The 18,110-nt window shown below is 41.4% G+C and overlaps 2 protein-coding genes across 5 annotated transcripts; one reads left to right on the forward strand and one right to left on the reverse strand.

The window, feature by feature from the left end:
• The first annotated feature begins 968 nt into the window (after positions 1-968).
• Positions 969-17,364, forward strand: ergic3 (ERGIC and golgi 3). Of its 4 annotated transcripts, XM_024444804.2 has the most exons (15): positions 988-1,146; positions 2,257-2,311; positions 2,455-2,525; positions 4,215-4,302; positions 4,565-4,684; positions 4,855-4,948; positions 5,242-5,407; positions 5,772-5,829; positions 7,278-7,292; positions 7,795-7,826; positions 7,906-8,002; positions 10,707-10,771; positions 11,015-11,151; positions 15,956-16,011; positions 16,376-17,364. In XM_024444804.2, exons 1-15 carry the CDS (start codon positions 1,090-1,092, stop codon positions 16,453-16,455), a joined length of 1,191 nt encoding a protein of 396 aa, XP_024300572.1. In that variant the 5' UTR covers positions 988-1,089; the 3' UTR covers positions 16,456-17,364. The 4 variants fall into 4 exon arrangements, with proteins under 4 accessions (XP_024300588.1, XP_024300599.1, XP_024300572.1 ...); XM_024444820.2 differs by lacking the exon at positions 2,257-2,311 and having other exon boundaries at positions 969-1,146; XM_024444812.2 differs by lacking the exon at positions 7,278-7,292.
• Positions 7,604-9,190, reverse strand: romo1 (reactive oxygen species modulator 1). The gene is made up of 3 exons (XM_024444878.1): positions 9,031-9,190; positions 8,499-8,629; positions 7,604-8,283 (listed from the first exon to the last, which is right to left on the reverse strand). Exons 2-3 carry the CDS (start codon positions 8,627-8,629, stop codon positions 8,175-8,177), a joined length of 240 nt encoding a protein of 79 aa, XP_024300646.1. The 5' UTR covers positions 9,031-9,190; the 3' UTR covers positions 7,604-8,174.
• Positions 17,365-18,110: the final 746 nt, after the last annotated feature.

Here is an 18,110-nt window from a genome sequence, read left to right on the forward strand (position 1 = left end):
AAACAGGACAGGTCAAAGTAAAATGGACAGTATGGAATTGACAATCACAAATTATGTCCAGGAGTTTCACCCTATTGTCATGATCAGTGGTTTCAAGTTTGTATCTGTACATTTTTGACAAGCTGATCATAGCAAAAAATAAAATACTTCTGCATTTCCCGCTGTGTAAACACATTGCAAATAGGCTCGCGATAACTCTTGAAAAAGTTGGGTAGCTGATATTCAGAGTTTAAATAGCCACATTTATTTAGTCACGGGAATCAGGATTAATAAAGCCAATGCAATGGCCTGTTTTACAAACGGTGGGCCTAAAACATGGACGGTTGAAAATTGGTGCAGTCCAGACAGGCCTTGATTTCAACGTCCAATGACAGATTTTTGGTCTGGTCCGCACCAAATCTGAACCAATCATAGACGTCTATGTATGGTTCAGACTTTGTCCGGTCTGGACCAGACTTGATTTGGCCCAAACATAAACGTCTATAAATGACTTATTTTCAACTTTCATTCAGAACTGAAAATGAACCGGATTTCAACATCAGGAAAATACATATTTTTCAACGTCCTGGAAAATAAACATTTTAAACATACGGGGAAAAAAACTTTCCCCTTTCATTCAGAACCTAAATTGAACCTAACTTCAAAGTCTGGAAAATTCGTATTTTAGACCTCTTTTTAACGTCATTTTGCTTACTGGAACTATTCTAGTTTTTGGTCTCGCCAATGGCGGTAGAACGGCAAGGACCGGCCCTGTGTATAAACTAACTCCCTTCCTAGACAACTTCCTTCACAACAGCTCTGCAAAGAGCAATAAGTATGAATGCCCTGCCTTCTGCTGTAAATACTGCATGGCCAATGCAGACATCAGATTGACCATGAAGCGCCTTTAATTCTGCTAGTTTATACAAAACTCCCAAATTGTAGTCAAGTAAATTCATATACTGACCCTAATGCGGTCAACGCTGATTGGTTCCTTACGCATGCATGCCTTGTGTACCGGAAGTGAATGTCGAGGACTGATGTGTCAGGAATTCTTTCAGCCGATGGTATGAAAGAAGATGGACACACTAAATAAACTGAAACAATTTGATGCATATCCGAAAACGCTTGAGGATTTCCGAATTAAAACATGCGGTGGAGCTACAGGTGAGTATTTTTGTGCAGAGTTCTAGTTAACAAGCATAACACTAATACTATCCCCAATTGCTAGCAGTAGCATAACCCATTCATAGACGCTAACTACCCTGAGCGCCGATATTGACGATATTATCTTCTGGCCGGCGAACTTTTGTTAAGAGCCCCGATGCTCGTTCTGAACGTTAAAACGCATCACTTGCGGTACGGTTTTTGGAGACGAAAGGAATGTACCTTTTCATATCACCCAGAAATAATGTTACATTACTAGACATTTTATTGTTCGGGTTCCTACACAGCCATATTTTCATGTTTAGAGCGCTTGTTTACGGAAAACAGACAGAAGGCAGAGGCGTACGAATTAGCTAGCTAAGAACACCTGTGTGTAAACGGAAGAAGATGCCACAAACGTGTTGTCACTGAAAAATACTGTCAGCTGCAACTGTTAAAACAGCGTACAGTAAGTGTATATTTAGCATTTGTGAAATTATTTTTATGTGAGGGCTTTACGTTTCTAGAACCGTACCGTAGTTGAGAATCGATTCATGTCTGTATGGTAGTATTGGCTGTTTTGTCTGCCAGAGCCAATTCGCTTCTAAACAGAACATGTAAGGTCCTTGGACTATAGAGTACCATAGTATGAGTGTAATACCCATAAAACCTAGCGGTCAAACAGGGAAATGGTTACAATCGTTTTTTCACCATTAATTTTTACCATAGGGGATTCTAGAACCATTTAATAAGGTCTGTGTTTTGTGTAGGTTTATTCTGGCGTGACATTTTGATAACCATGTAACTCTCAGACATGGTGACTTATCAATTTATTTGCCTGTACCCACAACAAATGAAACACAAATTAGCTGCTAATGTGGCATTCATTTAAGAACTACAAATGACATGATGATCTGGAGGAGACTGCCGAATTGGGACAACGGTAAAAATCTATGGATTAAATATCTAATGTTAGCTAAATGTAGTAATTAATACATTGGCTACATTTCTTTATATTTATCTCTTAGCAAAGGTGCAAGCTAAAGATTATGTGCAGGAGCTTGCAGTGATTTGTTTTGATGCTAATTAGCATTTTCCAATCTGGAAAATTAATATTTTTTTTCCAAATAGCGCCGAAAATCTCTCTCCGACAAGATATACATGGTTATCAAAACGTCACTCCAGGGTAAGCCTACATAAAGCATAGACCTTATGTTAAGTGTTTCTACATCTGGGGGGGAAACGGATGACTAGCTACAATAGTTTGCTAAAAATCAATGGGATTTGGTGATATTCTGACATGCATTTTTGTCTTTACCCCTTTTACAGTCACCATCATAAGTGGTCTCATCATGTTGATCCTGTTCTTCTCAGAGTTGCAGTATTATCTCACTAAGGAGGTGAGTTAATGTGATTTCTTTCTGAAAATAGTCAGGTACACTAGTGTAGGTATGCCAGCCAGGTATGTGGTTAAGAAGCTAGCTCTAGGGCCTCCCGAGTGGCGCAGTGCATCTCAGTGCTAGCTGTGCCACTAGAGAACCTGGTTCGAGTTCAGGCTTTGCCGGACCACGACCGGGAGAACCATGGGGTGGCGCACAGCGTCATCCGGGTTAAGGGAGGGTTTGGCCAGCAGGGATGTTCCTGTCCCACTGCGCACTAGCGACTCCTGTGGCAGACCGAGCGCAATGCACACTGACACGGTCGCCAGTTGTACGGCGCTTCCTCCGACACATTGGTGCGGTTGGCTTCCGGGTTAAGCAGGCATTGTGTCAAGAAACAGTGCAGCATGGTTGAGTTGTGTTTCGGAGGATGCACGGCTCTCGACCTTCGCCTCTGTACAGGAGTTGCAGTGATGGGACAGGACTGTAAACTACCAATTGGATACTATGAAATTTGGGAGAAAAAAGGGGGTAAAATAATAATTCATAAAAGAGGCTAGCTCTGTGTGGACCACACTGAACGATTCTCTACGGGAGAACAGGCAACTAGGAGAACAATGGAGTTGAGCGGCGAATTGTGAGAGCGGACTGGAGTTCCAACATCGCATAAAAGAACGTTTTTATCAAAAGCATATTTCAGCACCCAAAGAATAGCTTGCATTTACACTAGTCGCCGCTCATCTCCATTGTAAATCGTTGAGTTTAGTCGGCTAGGAGAACAGGGAACTAAACATCTAGCTAGCTACTCTGTTTAGGTTCAAGCTTTGCATGTCACACTTATTCTAGTTTGTAAACTCTTAAGACAGACAGTGGTATTCAAACTTTCAGCCAAGCCCTTTGCGATTTAAAAGAATGTCTAATTAAATATCAAGTAAAATTTTGGTCTGATTTAATCAGGCTCTAATGCATGATTAATTGGTATATACAGCCTGAAACATTGGAGTGCAAATTTGTTTAACTGTTCCTTACAAGCCAGAATGTTGAATAAAATTACATTTTAACTTTACTGGTTGTCTGTGCAACTGGTAAAGTAAGGAAAGTATTGCTTACCCAACTTTTTAAAGAGCTGGTAGGTTTGCCACTGCCAGCTAAATGTGAGGGAACGTAATTCGGTTGTGTTTACATCGGTTGTGTCAGTAGATTTAAAATGCACACCGGAAATACAAGCCAACAGAACCATATACCTACCAGCTCTCTAAAAAGTAGTGTAAACAATACTTTCATGTGGATATGTTGTAAAAAATGTAGGGCGGCTGCAGGACAAGCCGCACAGACAACCGTCAGAGTACATAAAAATATCTATATGTTCAACATTCTGGATTGTAAGGAACATTTACATGATTTTGCACTTCAATGTTTCAGGCTGTATATAACAATTAATTGTGTATTATAGACTGATTAATCAGACACTCCATTGCCACCTGGGCAACTGGGAATAGTAAACATTTCAATGGTGGGTATAGTGCTAAAATACAATGACTGGCCTATTTGAGGATGATTAGAATATAACAAATGTTGTGTTTTTCTTATTAAGCCATATGTCATAACTTTTACCCACAATTCTTTGAAACTCCAGCTATTGGGCCCGGTCCACACTTTAAGTACACTGCTTTATGACTTGCAAAAATTAATATCGTTCTGCCAACCCAGGTCCATCCTGAATTGTTTGTGGACACATCACGAGGAGACAAACTGAAAATCAACATTGATGTGATATTTCCTAACATGCCATGTGCCTGTAAGTAACTTTAGAAAAATACTTGTGTTCAGACCTAGCATGCATCATCACATTAACTTACATGTGCACAATTAACCCCTATATGTGCTTGTTTATATGATATTATAAACAAGGACAAGGAACAAAATATGACATTTTATCTGAATGCGTAAGGTTAGGACTACTTCAAATCTTCGGTAATCTCTTTAGGAATGTACATGAAGCTATAGGGTAATTGCACAGTTGAAGTATATGACATTTGTAACACCACCTTGTCCTTCAGATCTAAGCATTGATGCCATGGATGTTGCTGGAGAGCAGCAGTTGGATGTGGAACACAACCTGTTCAAGCAAAGACTCGACAAGGAGAGCAATCCTGTCACTACAGAGGCAGAGAAGCACGGTAACCATCTTGTTAATTAGCTTGCAATGTCATTATATTTCTTGAAGAGCATTCTACACCTTGGAGAGCAGTGCGGTTTTCCCTCATGGGAAAATATAAGCTGTATGAATTATATTAAATAGTTCATGTTTTTCACTGGGTCATGGAATTTGTTTTGTCATCTCATGTAGATTTGGGACAAGAGGAAGGTGACATTTTTGACCCCAGTAAGCTAGATCCTGAGCGCTGTGAAAGCTGCTACGGAGCAGAGATGGAAGATTTGAAGTGAGTTTCCAAGACATGAATGCCTTCCAAGGCATTACAGAACATACAGTGCATCTACTACACCATCTTCCCATGATGGAAAAGGGGGTTTCTCTGTCAATTTCATAACTAAAATCCCTTGACTGTGAAATTGGACTTGCTACAATGTATTTGAGGTTTTGTTTTAAAATATGACTGCCCCCACCTTTTTAAGACCTTAGATATTTTTCAGAACATAGACCATGAATGAATGAGATTATATATTGTCCAAAATTTTAATGTGACATTGACATATATCCTGTGCTTTTCTGTAGGTGCTGTAACACCTGCGATGATGTACGAGAAGCCTATCGTAGGCGGGGTTGGGCCTTCAAGAACCCCGACACCATCGAGCAGTGCAAGAGGGAGGGCTTCAGCCAAAAGATGCAGGAGCAGAAAAACGAGGGCTGCCAGATCTACGGCTTTCTGGAGGTCAACAAGGTAACTAGTCTTCAACGGATAATTTGGCTAAGTTCATAATCAAAAGAATAGTCAATACTCGCACTCTGATTTACACTCCAAAAGGGAATGTTTTATTTAATGGCTGACAGTGTTTAAACCATTGCCTGGTCTTCAAATGGTCAGGTTAGAAACAACATGATTTGTTAGAAACAACAACAAATGAATCATCATTTTTGGGAGCATAATTCTGTGTGGTTATTTAAAAAGAAATAGGGATGGAAGTGTACTGTAACTGGGAGTTATATTTTGTGAGGTGCTTTAATGCATTTATATACATTTTCAATCTGCAAATATTTCGTTCATTGTCTCTTTCTTTTAAACTCTTTGTCTGTTTTTTTGTTAGGTGGCAGGAAATTTCCACTTTGCCCCTGGAAAGAGTTTCCAGCAGTCCCATGTTCATGGTAAGACCTGCATTTTACTATCCTAAGTGTGGACAACCCAAATCTGATTTTCTTTCTGTATAGTCTTTTTTTCTGACTGTCCACAAATTTTATCAGATTTGTGCATTCATACTGATCTGAATTGGGCTGCCTATGTAAACGCAACCCTGGTCGAAATGGGTTGGTCCCCTGGTGTTATCTCAATTATCAAAGGAAAATAAGAATTCTGTTTTCCATCAATACCCATGACAAAGTCAATCCTCTGAATTGCATAAAGACAAACGGGTAGCAGACTGATTTGGGTTGGAAATCGAAAATTGCTTACTTGTTACCAGAAACACCTTGTGATTTATTAAAACAGTCTGTCTCAGACCAGGTACAGACCCTTTTGTAGTGTAGTTTGCCCCTAGCACATTCTCAGAGGATAGCAAGGAAAGACCTATGTTAACCGGTAAGTTCACTTGCAAGTCACTATGCCAGTAGGCATTTCTAGTGCATCCATAACTAATCTTTCCAGTAAAACACTCGTAAATCCTTTTGTAAATGGTGCATGTTTTTCTTTTTCATCGTTCCTTCCGATGTCTTATGCTAGACTTCTTCCGTTCTTTTCTAATAGGATCCGCTGCAATCTCAGTAATTAATTGTAGCTCTTTTATTTCTCATGAAAACATCTGATCTTTATGGCAGAGGTGAAAATGTGTCAAACTAAGTAGCTCTTTTTTTCTACATATAAATGTAACGTTTTGACTGTAAATGTATAATTGACTCACTTGCTTTATCATTGTTGCCTACTGATAACACTAACATACTAATCAAGTTATTTTGCATTGACAATTACACTCTGGATAAATATGAATGTGAAATGTATTAATGTGTTTGGCATACTGATTGCAAAACATTTATTGCAATGGATTTTACAAATTAAATCATGTTACTCGGCTTGACAGAAGTCTGAATTGCACTCCAACTGTGGAAGCGGGCATAAGAACAGAAGTCGTTACTATAAAAATTCTTACTGATGTAACCTTTGTAACTGTGTGACAATACAGGCATATTTGTCATTGAGGCACTGTTGTAATTTCATTTACCCTAATAACTAATTTCTCAAGAATTGCTGATAGAGTAGCATGGTACATAACCAGATGAAGTTGTAGGCCCAAAGTACTATACTCTCAACTTGCTTGGAGGCATTGAAAGGTTTCTTTTGTCATCAACACAATGTACAGAAAGTATAGAGCAGAAGAATTCACCAGCTCAATGCTGATTTTATTTGCTAGACTAGTACTACTGTCCATGTCTGCTTAAAGGCAGAAATAAGAGACAAGAATCCCTTTTTGATAAGAATTTGGCCATATATGAAATACCAGATGTGATGAACCCCCTTCAGAGGCATATTGCCTTTGGCCATCCTCTTTTTCTATGTAGCCCAACATGCGTCATATAGTGACTCTTCTCTCTTCTTTCTGCAGTGCACGCTGTGGAAAGTAAGTCCATCTTTTTGTAGCTTTTATTTTTGTAGTAAACGTCCCCCCCTTGCCCTGGTCCCAGATCTGTTTGTGCTCTTCTCTACTCCCTTGCTGTCCTTGTCATGACAATGAGTTGGCGTAAGAGCACAAACAGACTGGCACTCAGGCCACATCCCTCCCTTCTAAATTGATCCAGTCAAATATCAAACTTTGTTTATGAAGAGGTTGTCAGTCAGAATTGACCCTGTTATTAAATTAAAGCCTAGCGAAGACAACCAAAGCTGCTTCTAACTTGTGGTTTAAAACAGTCCTTTTGAATAACCAGCGTGTGATTGTTGGTTTGATCTTTATTGGAGGTGGTACAAGCAGTAATCTAGATCACATTTCGGAGGGCTCAACAATTATAACTTGTAATGGGAGAGTCGTAGATTGAGTAGTAAGCCCTCATAACTGCCAGAACATAACTGATGATGCTATCAGATCACAGCATTACTAACATCTTGTCTCCAATTATTTTCAGTTCATGATCTGCAGAGTTTTGGACTAGACAACGTAAGTACATTTGACAAATCTTGTCTTGCCCAGGCAATGTTCTCCATACACGTGAGCACTTATTTGTGTTGTCCTACAGATCAACATGACTCACTTTATCAAGCATCTGTCCTTCGGGAGAGACTACCCTGGTATCGTCAATCCTTTGGATGGTACCGATGTTGCAGCACCACAAGGTTAGTCATCCCATTTATCAAAAGCCCCACATCAAACATTTGGCCTACTACCAGCAATTGAAATCACAGCATTTATTGACATTTCTCCATCGTTCTGGGACAAAGTGTGACATGGGAATGAGTTATGACAAAAGTCCCACTATGTAATTTTCAGTAAGTATGGTAGGTGGTCTCAGCAGCGGATGCCCATCCCAATGGACATAAATGTACCAAATGTGCCTCCACTCTGCATCATCGTCTTCCCAACTCCTCCCATCAGCTCTCTGCCTCTCATGCCAACCCTGAGGGAAGAAAAAATACAGCATTTGAACAAAATGAAAAAACAATCGAGTTCTATTGAACAAACCACAATATGCAGTGTGGATGCCTGCGACAAAAACATGTAAAGAAATATGATGCCCAAACACACTATTGCATTCTTACAAAGTGTATTGCATTTCAGTGTAGGCTTACTTGTAATTGGTAGATAGCTAGACGTTGGGTTAACTTAACTAACCTTAGACAGGAAAAGGTTCCAAACATGGCACCAGCTGCCATCCCAACAGCGAAGCCCATCATGAATCCCATTTTAATTCTGTCAATGCAGGCTGGCTGTTGCTGGCCATACGGTCCTACTGCCACTGGCATCTGTATTGAAAGAAAGCACAACCATCAAAATACAGGGCAGGTTCATGAATCAGTTGCGCTAGCTAGGCGTTTGTAGCTAGCTTGCTACGTCGTAAGACTACACCAGTGGCTAAGCTTAAAAGGTAAATTAAGCTAGCGGAGTTAGCTAGCTAAACTATCAACGTTATTTGCACAAGACAGACATTTGCCACCGAAAACAGATTGATATGTAGCTAATGTCACGAACGTTGTCCACCCTTTATCTCGAGCTTCTGTTTACCCAGCTAGCTAGCTGCGTTTTGGCTGGCTAACTGGTTTGCATGTCACCTAGGTCAGGCCTTGAAGACATTTGAAAAGATAGTTAACGCCCGACTTTATATATTTTTCTATCATCACTATTATTCGCTTTAAGCAGCACTTACCTTGGTTTATTGCGTAATGTGAGTTATCGGTCACTAGAGAAGAAACCCCTTTTCGATGAGACTAGGTCGTTTGGAATGCTGTACTAACAGGCGGCCATTACTTGAGAGGATTGCGAAACCAACGCAGTGGAGACAAAGATCAGTTCGTGAACGATTCGTTTTTCTGAGTGAGTCGTTCATTTTAGTCGTTCCTTTGACCTGCTAGCTGCAATGAATTCTACAGCAGGATTCAAACGCGTTCCGACCAACTCTGTCATGTGTGCGCAGGAAAAATAGATAAAGCTGCAGGCAGCATAGAGAACAGATTTTGTCACATTTATTTCACCTTTATTTATCCAGGTAGGCTAGTTGAGAACAAGTTCTCATTTACAACTGCGACCTGGAATAGATAGTTGATAGCATGGTGCAAAAATGAATGCAATTGACTATTGAATATTATGATGGACACAGCTTTGAAGAACCATAACATACACAGACTGCTCAACAAACTCGAGAACGAATCAATTGTGTTCCTGCATTTCGCGAATGAATCACACTCACGGCAGTCAAGCAATGCATTTCGCCAAGAGTTGTTCGACGGTAGGGGTCCACCGTGCTCTGGGCATTACTGACTCAAATGAACGAAGTTAGTCAACAGATTCGTTGAAAAGATCCGAGTCAGTAAAAAAAAAAGAACTTCCGGTCACTTGATGGGTTGACCCGATAGAAATTATCCCTTTTGTGAACGTCGAGAACCGAATCACATCTGTGAAAGGATATACTGCAAATTTGAGCCCCAGGCATCGATTATCTGTAGATAAGTTATACTAACATTCTCTGAAGATGGTAATTCTTGACTGATTTTTTTTGTAATGTTTTTTATTTTTTTATCAAAATGTATTTGTCACATGCGCCATTTGGACCTAGACTTGGTGCTCCCCTACAGCTTGCTGTGCCGTAGCAGAGAGAACAGTCTGTGACTTGAGTGACTGTAGTCTTTGCCCATTTTTGGGGCCTATCTCTGACACTTCTAGTAGAGGTCCTGGATGGCAGGAAGCTTGGCCCCAGTGATGTACTGGGCCGTACACACTACCCTCTGTAGCAGCCTTGTGGTCGTATGCCAAGCAGTTGACATACCAGGCTGTGATGCAACCAGTCAGGATGCTCTCGATGGTGCAGCTGTAGAACTTGTTAAGGATCTGGTCTCCTGAGTGGGACAAGGCATTGTCGTGCCCTCTTCACGACTGTCTTGGTGTATTTGGAACATGGTAGTTTGGTGGTGATGTGGACACCAAGGAACTTGAAGCTCTCGACTCGCTCCACTACAGCCCCGTTGATGTGAATGTAATTTTGTCATGTAAAAAATGTATTTTGAACTCGCGTTTCACGATCTGAGATAATGGTAGGCAACGTTTTAGGCTTTACATTAGAAATATGCTATTTTTCTTTTCATAAATGTTTAAGCACTGAATGAAGAGTTGTTTGTGAGCCAAGTGAATGACTCTTTTAGGTGAACAGAGCAAAAAGATCCTGCTCACCAAAAAGACTCAGAATGCTCATCGGTGTGTAGCCTGCTAATTATGTGGTGTCAATCTATAGCGCCACCCTGCCTTCATGCTGAGTGAAATGTTGCATTTCTGCAGACTACATGGGCTCTGCTGCTACACATTACAAAACAATCACTTGTTTTATTCCAGCATCCATGATGTATCAGTACTTTGTGAAGATTGTCCCAACCATCTATGTGAAATGGGATGGAGAGGTGAGTATACATTAGACATGACAGCTGTGAAATGAACTCGGGTGGGTAGTTATTGACCGTACCAACAAATTGTAGCTATTTGATGGAGTTAATTTAAATGTGATATAGCTATAAAATAAATTAAGGGAATTCATTATTAATTGTTGTATATTTCCCTGTGCATGACTGTTTATGCATGCTAAGAAAGGTACTTAGGCTTCATGCACAAACAGGGAAGTCTTTTGTATTGCTTGTGTCTTACAGGTGGTTAAAACAAACCAATTCTCTGTGACCCGACATGAGAAAGTAGCCAATGGGCTGATCGGAGACCAGGGCCTACCTGGGGTGTTTGTATTATATGAACTCTCCCCCATGATGGTGAAATTCACAGAGAAACAGCGGTAGGTAGCTTCAAACAAAATTGAAAATCCATATACAGTTGAAGTCAGAAGTTTACATACACCTTAGCCAAATACATTTAAACTAAGTTTTTCACAATTCCTGACATTTAATCATAGTAAAAATTCTTAGGTCAGTCAGGATCACCACTTTCTTTTAAGAATGTGAAATATCAGAATAATAGAGAATTACTAATTTAAGCTTTTATTTCTTACATCACATTCCCAGTGGGTCAGAAGTTTACATGCACTCAATTAGTATTTGGTAGCATTGCCTTGTGAATTTTGGCCCATTCCTCCTGACAGAGTTGGTGTAACTGAGTCAGGTTTGTTGGCCTCTTTGCTCGCACATGCTTTTTCAGTTCTGCCCACACATTTTCTATAGGATTGAGGTCAGGGCTTTGTGATGGCCACTCCAATACCTTGACACCATTGTACTTAAGCCATTTTGCCACAACTTTGGAAGTATGCTTGGGGTCATTGTCCATTTGGAAGACCCATTTGCAACCAAGCATTAACTTCCTCAAATCAAATTTATTTGTCACATACACATGGTTAGCAGATGTTAATGTGAGTGTAGCAAAATGCTTGTGCTTCTAGTTCTGACCATGCAGTAATATCTAACAAGTAATATAACCTAACAATTTCACAACTACCACCTTATACACACAAGTGTAAAGGAATGAATATGAATATGTACATAAAAATATGAATGAGTGATGCCCGAACGGCATAGGCAAGATGCCGTAGATGGTATAGAGTACAGTATATACATATGAGATGAATAATGTAGAGTATGAAAACATTATTTAAAGTGGCTAGTGATACATTTAATTACATCAAGATGGCAAGATGCAGTAGATGGTATAGTGTACAGTACATACATATGAGATGAGTAATGTAGGGTATGTAAGCATTATATAAAGTGGCTAGTGATATAATGATTACATCAATTTATCCATTAATAAAGTGGCTAGAGTTGAGTCAGTATGTTGGCAGCAGCCACTTAATGTTAGTGATGGCTGTTTAACAGTCTGATGGCCTTGAGATGGAAGCTGTTTCAGTGTCTCGGTCCCCGCTTTGATGCATCTGGACTGACCTCAACTTCTGGATGATAGCGGGGTGAACAGGCAGTGGCTCGGGTGGTTGTTGTCCTTGATCTTTTTGGCCTTCCTGTGACATCGGGTGTTGTAGGTGTCTTGGAGGGCAGGTAGTTTGCCCCCGGTGATGGGTTGTGCAGACCTCACTACCCTCTGGAGAGCCTTACTGTTATGGGCGGAGCAGCTGCCGTACCAGGCGGTGTTACAGCCCGACAGGATGCTCTCGATTGTGCATCTGTAAAAGTTTGTCAGGGTTTTTGGTGACAAGCCAAATTTCTTCAGCCTCCTGAGGTTGAAGAGGCACTGCTGCTCCTTCTTCACCACGCTGTCTGTGTGGGTGGACCATTTCAGTTTGTCCGTGATGTGTACGCCGAGGAACTTACATCTTTCCACCCTCTCCACTACTGTCCCGTCAATGTAGATAGGAGGCTGCTCCCTCAGCTGTTTCCTGAAGTCCACGATCAGCTCCTTTGTTTTGTTGACATTGAGTGGGAGGTTATTTTCCTGACACCACACTCCGAGGGCCCTCACCTCCTCCCTGTAGGCCGTCTCGTCGTTGTTGGTAATCAAGCCTACCACTGTAGTGTCGTCTTAAAACTTGATGATTGAGTCGTGGGTGACATATTCCTCTTGTCCAGATGGGTTAGGGCAGTGTGATGGCGATTGCATCGTCTGTGGACCTATTGGGGAAGTAAGCAAATTGGAGTGGGTCTAGGGTGGAGGTCCTTGACTATTCTCTCAAAGCACTTCATGATGACGGCCGTGAGTGCTACAGGGCGGTAGTCATTTAGCTCAGTTATCTTAGCTTTCTTGGGAACAGGAACAATGGTGGCCCTCTTATAGCATGTGGGAACAGCAGACTGGGATAAGGATTGATTGAATATGTCTGTAAACACACCAGCCAGCTGGTCTGCGCATGCTCTGAGGACGTGGCCGGGGATGCCGTCTGGGCCTGCAGCCTTGCGAGGGTTAACACGTTTAAATGTTTTACTCACGTTGGCTACAGTGAAGGAGAGCCCGCAGGTTTTGGTAGCGTGCCGTGTCAGTGGCATTGTATTGTCCTCAAAGCGAGCAAAAAAGTTGTTTAGTCTGTCTGAGAGCAAGGCATCGTGGTCCGCGACGGGGCTGGTTTTTCTTTTGTAGTCCGTGATTGACTATAGACCCTGCCACATTCCTCTTGTGTCTGAGCTGTGTAATTGCGACTCCACTTTGTCTCTATACTGACGCTTAGCTTGTTTGAATGCCTTGCGGAGGGAATAGCTACACTGTTTGTATTCGGTCATGTTTCCGGTCACCTTGCCCTGATTAAAAGCAGTGGTTCGCGCTTTCAGTTTTGCGCAAATGCTGCCATCAATCCACGGTTTCTGGTCGGGGAATGCTTTAATAGACGCTGTGGGTACAACATCACCGATGCACTTGCTAATAAACTCACTCACCGAATCAGCGTATTCATCAATGTTGTTGTTTGACGTTATGCGGAACATGTCCCAGTCCTCGTGATCGAAGCAATCTTGAAGCATGGAATCCGATTGGTCGGACCAGCGTTGGACAGACCTGAGCGCAGGTGCTTCCTGTTTTAGATTCTGTCTATAGGCTGGGAGCAACAAAATGGAGTCGTGGTCAGCTTTTCCGGGAGGAGGGCTTTATATGCGTCGCGGAAGTTAGAATATCAGTGATCTAGGGTTTTGCCAGCCCTGGTAGCACAATCGATATGCTGATAGAATTTGGGAGCCTTGTTTTCAGATTAGCCTTGTTAAAATCCCCAGCTACAATAAATGCAGCCTCAGGATATGTTGTTTACATAGTCGAATGAAGTCCTTTCAGGGCCGTCGATGTGTCTGCTTGGGGGGAATATACACGACTGTGATTATGAGCGAATAGAATTCTCTTGGTAGATAATGCGGTCGGCATTGTGAGGAATTCTAAGTCAGGTGAACAAAAGGACTTCAGTTCCTGTATGTTGTTGTGATTGCACCACGTCTCGTTAATCATAAGGCAGACACCCCCGCCCTTCTTCTTACCAGAGAGTTGCTTGTTTCTGTCAGCGCGATGCGTGAAGAAACCAGGTGGCTGTACCGACTCAGATAGCGTGTCTAGAGTGAGCCATGTTTCCATGAAACAAAGAACGTTACAATCTCTGATGTCTCTCTGGAAGGTAACTCTTGTTCGGATTTCGTCTACCTTGTTGTCAAGAGACTGGACATTGGCGAGTAGTACGCTCGGGGGGCGGTGCGCGATGTGCCCGTCTAGGGAGCCTGACCAGAAGACCGCTCCGTCTGCCCCTTCTACGGCGTCGTTGTTTTGGGTCGCCGGCTGGGATCCGACCAATTGTCCTGGGTGGTAGGCCAAACAGAGGCTCCACTTCGGGAAAGTCGTATTCCTGGTCGTAATGTTGGTGAGTTGACATTGCTCTTATATCCAATAGTTCCTCCTGACTGTATGTAATAAAACCTAAGATTTTCTGGGGCAGCATTTTAAGAAATAACACACAAAAAAAACAAAATACTGCATAGTTTCCCTGGAAAGCGATGCGGCTATCTCTGTCGGCGCCGGAGGAGTGACTGATGTTTTGAGATGTTGCTTCAATATATCCCACATAATTTTCCTCCCTCATGATGCCATCTCTTTTGTGAAGTGCACCAGGCCCTTCTGCAGCAAAGAACCACCACAACATGATGCTGCCACCCCCGTGCTTCACGGTTGGGATGTGTTCTTCGGCTTGCAAGCCTCCCCCTTTCTCCTCCAAACATAACGATGGTCATTATGGCCAAACATTTCTATTTTTGTTTCATCAGACCAGAGGACATTTCGCCAAAAAGTACGGTCTTTGTCCCCATGTGCAGTTGCAAACCGTAGTCTCGCTTTTTTATGGTGGTTTTTGGAGCAGTGGCTTTTTCCTTGCTGAGCGGCCTTTCAGGTTATGTCGATATGGGACTCGTTTTACTGTGGATATAGATACTTTTGCATCTGTTTCCTCCAGCATCTTCACAAGGTCCTTTGCTGTTGTTCTGGGATTTATTTGCACTTTTCGCACCAAGGTACATTCATCTCTAGGAGACAGAACGCATCTCCTTCCTGAGCGGTATGACGGCTGCGTGGTCCCATGGTGTTTATACTTGCAAACTATTATTTGTACAGATGAATGTGGTACCTTCAGGCATTTGGAAATTCCTCCCAGGGATGAACCAGACTTGGGGAGATCTACAAAAAAAAATTCTGAGGTCTTGGCTGATTGCTTTAGATTTTCCCATGATGTCAAGCAAAGAGGCACTGAGTTTGAAGGTAGGCCTTGAAATACATCCACAGGTACACCTCCAATTGAGTCAAATGATGTCAACTAGCCTATCAAGCTTCTAAAGCAATGACATCATTTTCTGGAATTTTCCAAGCTGTTTTAAAGGCACAGTCAACTTAGTGTATGTAAACTTCTGACCCACTGGAATTGTGATACAGTGAATGATAAGTGAAATAATCTGTCTGTAAACCATTGTTGGAAAAATGACTTGTGTTGTGCACAATGTAGATGTCCTAACTGGCCAAAGCTATAGTTTGATAACAAGAAATTGGTGGAGTGGTTGAACAATTTATTTTAATGACTCCAACATAAGTGTATGTAAACTTCTGACTTCAACTGTAGCATTGTCATTGTGTAGCCTATTTAAATAATAAGATGTGTGTTACATCTAACATGTTTGCTCTTTTTTCAGATCATTCACTCATTTTCTTACAGGAGTGTGTGCCATCATAGGGGGTGTTTTTACAGGTGGGCACCTCTGCACTCAGACAAACAAAAGGGTGTAATGGGTTTGCTAAAGATGTTGCATAAAGCTTATTTCATTATTAAATGTTTTTTAAATTGTTATCACTGGGATAGCGTACGCAGATGTTTTGACTTTCCCATTTTACAAATACAGTACACATAGAAAACACATGTTTCACTCACTACATCTTCAATATAATTTAATCTAGTTTATAATTAGTGATGGCTTTCTCAGTTTGGAGGTACCATGCAGTATTGGAGGTAGATGTTTTTCATTTGTTGGAATTAACCATATGGACAGTGGTTCTACTGTATGTGTGTCAGAGATATGTCATTTTATATACTGTATCTTGTATCTTTTTCCCAGTGGCTGGACTCATTGATTCATTGATATACCACTCTGCAAAAGCCATCCAGAAGAAGATTGAACTGGGCAAAGCATCTTAGTGGAGTGTTTGACACGAGCAAACCAGCCTGTTCATCAGTCTCCGGAGGGGCCTATCTGGAAAGGGGAAGTGACTACAAACTGACTCACGCTTCCTAACGTGGCAAAAAACACTTAAGAATCTGAAAAATCTCCCTCAATATGGAAAGGAACTTTGACTGCTGTGTCTCCCATGTTCGTTTTACATCCCCATCCATACAAAGAAAGAAAGACAGAATCACTGACCAGAAGAGGGACTTAACATCATTTTTTGAACTCATTTGATTCATCCCCAGTCCTAACAAACTGATATTTTATTTTGCCAATCTCAGCTACCCCAAACATACTTTAGTGGCCAGTGGACATATTTATCCTTGTGTTTATCCCAAGCCTTAATTTCTAAGTATGTACCCTTCTTTTACATGTGTATTGCTTCCCCATCACAAATTAAGTATTTGATATGATATGCGACCCGGGCAGGGTGAATGTGTTTTTTAATGTGTTCAGGGGTGTATTCATTAGTGCAAAATGAAGCAAAAAGTTTGGCAATGGAAACGGGAATCTCTTATTGGACAAGTTCAGGTAGGTCCCTCCCCGTTTTGGCCTGTTTGCTTCCAGTTGGTTCTTAGTGAATACCCCAGAGTGATGGAAGCTCTGCCTGTTGTTGAGGACTACTTGAGGAGACTGGATTATGCAGTTTAATAATGTTTTTGTTCATTTGTTGTGATTGCACATTTTGAGATCCTATTCAGGGGCCTGGGTTGAGTGAAGGAGTGTGTGTGCAAGAGTGCACACGTGTGTGAGCGCATGTGTTGTCTGGTGCTGTGTGCACAGCCTATTTTGTGTGTGGGAGAGATGTATTTATATGTTGATTGTCCCAAACTGTTTTTAAAATGACAAATAAATGTTGAATACACCAGCCTGTAATGTAATGATTTGTCTGACATTTTGTGTACACAATGTGTCCTGTCCAATTCCTGTCCCAGGAACAACCACAAGTGACAGATTTCAGAGATCTAGAACCCTTAACTGAAAAATGTATGGAATTTCTTTTAACTCACTTGCTTATGGCTTGCTTTAGCTCTTTGCCCTTCATATAATTATTTACAGCTGAAGGGGATCATTTATTTGGGTTAGGGGTTTCTTATTGAACACTTAAATACAATTGTAAACTGGCTGGTTTGAGCCCTGAGTGCTGATTGGTTGACAGCTGTGGTATACCACGGGTAAAATACATTTATTTTAACTGCTTTAATTACTTTGGTAACCAGTTTGTAATAGCAATAAGGCACCTTGGGGGTTTGTGACATATGACAATACACCACGGCTAAGGGCTGTGTCCAGGCACTGTTTCGTCGCGCTTAAGAACAGCCCTTAGCTGTGGTATATTGGCCATATACCACAACCCCTCGGGCCTTATTGCTTAAGTATTGTACATGACTTTATTTTCATCCCTCTTCTGGGCTTTGACTAATTGACTTCTCTAGTGTGAAGTACTTAGTCATCATTACAATAAAAAGATAAGGGTCCTGCTATACAAGTTAGAGACTACGGTCTACTCTGTTGCGAAAGGACTACTGATATCTGTGGAATGTCACTTCCTCTCCAAGCTCATGTGCAATAGCTTAAGGACAAAGAGGTTACCAACCAAATTATCACTAGCTGTATGAGCCTATAG

The sequence above is a fragment of the Oncorhynchus tshawytscha genome, linkage group LG02 (genome assembly GCF_018296145.1).
Source record: "Oncorhynchus tshawytscha isolate Ot180627B linkage group LG02, Otsh_v2.0, whole genome shotgun sequence".
Lineage (NCBI taxonomy): Eukaryota > Metazoa > Chordata > Actinopteri > Salmoniformes > Salmonidae > Oncorhynchus > Oncorhynchus tshawytscha.

Excerpts from the sequence above, each read along its gene's own strand:
- ergic3 (XM_024444804.2), top strand. The coding sequence starts at position 1,090 with ATGCATATCCGAAAACGCTTGAGGATTTCCGAATTAAAACATGCGGTG. Across the intron at positions 2,312-2,454 it reads TATCAAAACGTCACTCCAGG|TCACCATCATAAGTGGTCTC; the intron begins GTAAGCCTACAT and ends CCCCTTTTACAG. Across the intron at positions 4,949-5,241 it reads GCAGAGATGGAAGATTTGAA|GTGCTGTAACACCTGCGATG; the intron begins GTGAGTTTCCAA and ends GCTTTTCTGTAG.
- romo1 (XM_024444878.1), bottom strand. The coding sequence starts at position 8,629 with ATGCCAGTGGCAGTAGGACCGTATGGCCAGCAACAGCCAGCCTGCATT. Across the intron at positions 8,284-8,498 it reads GGAACCTTTTCCTGTCTAAG|GGTTGGCATGAGAGGCAGAG; the intron begins GTTAGTTAAGTT and ends TTCTTCCCTCAG.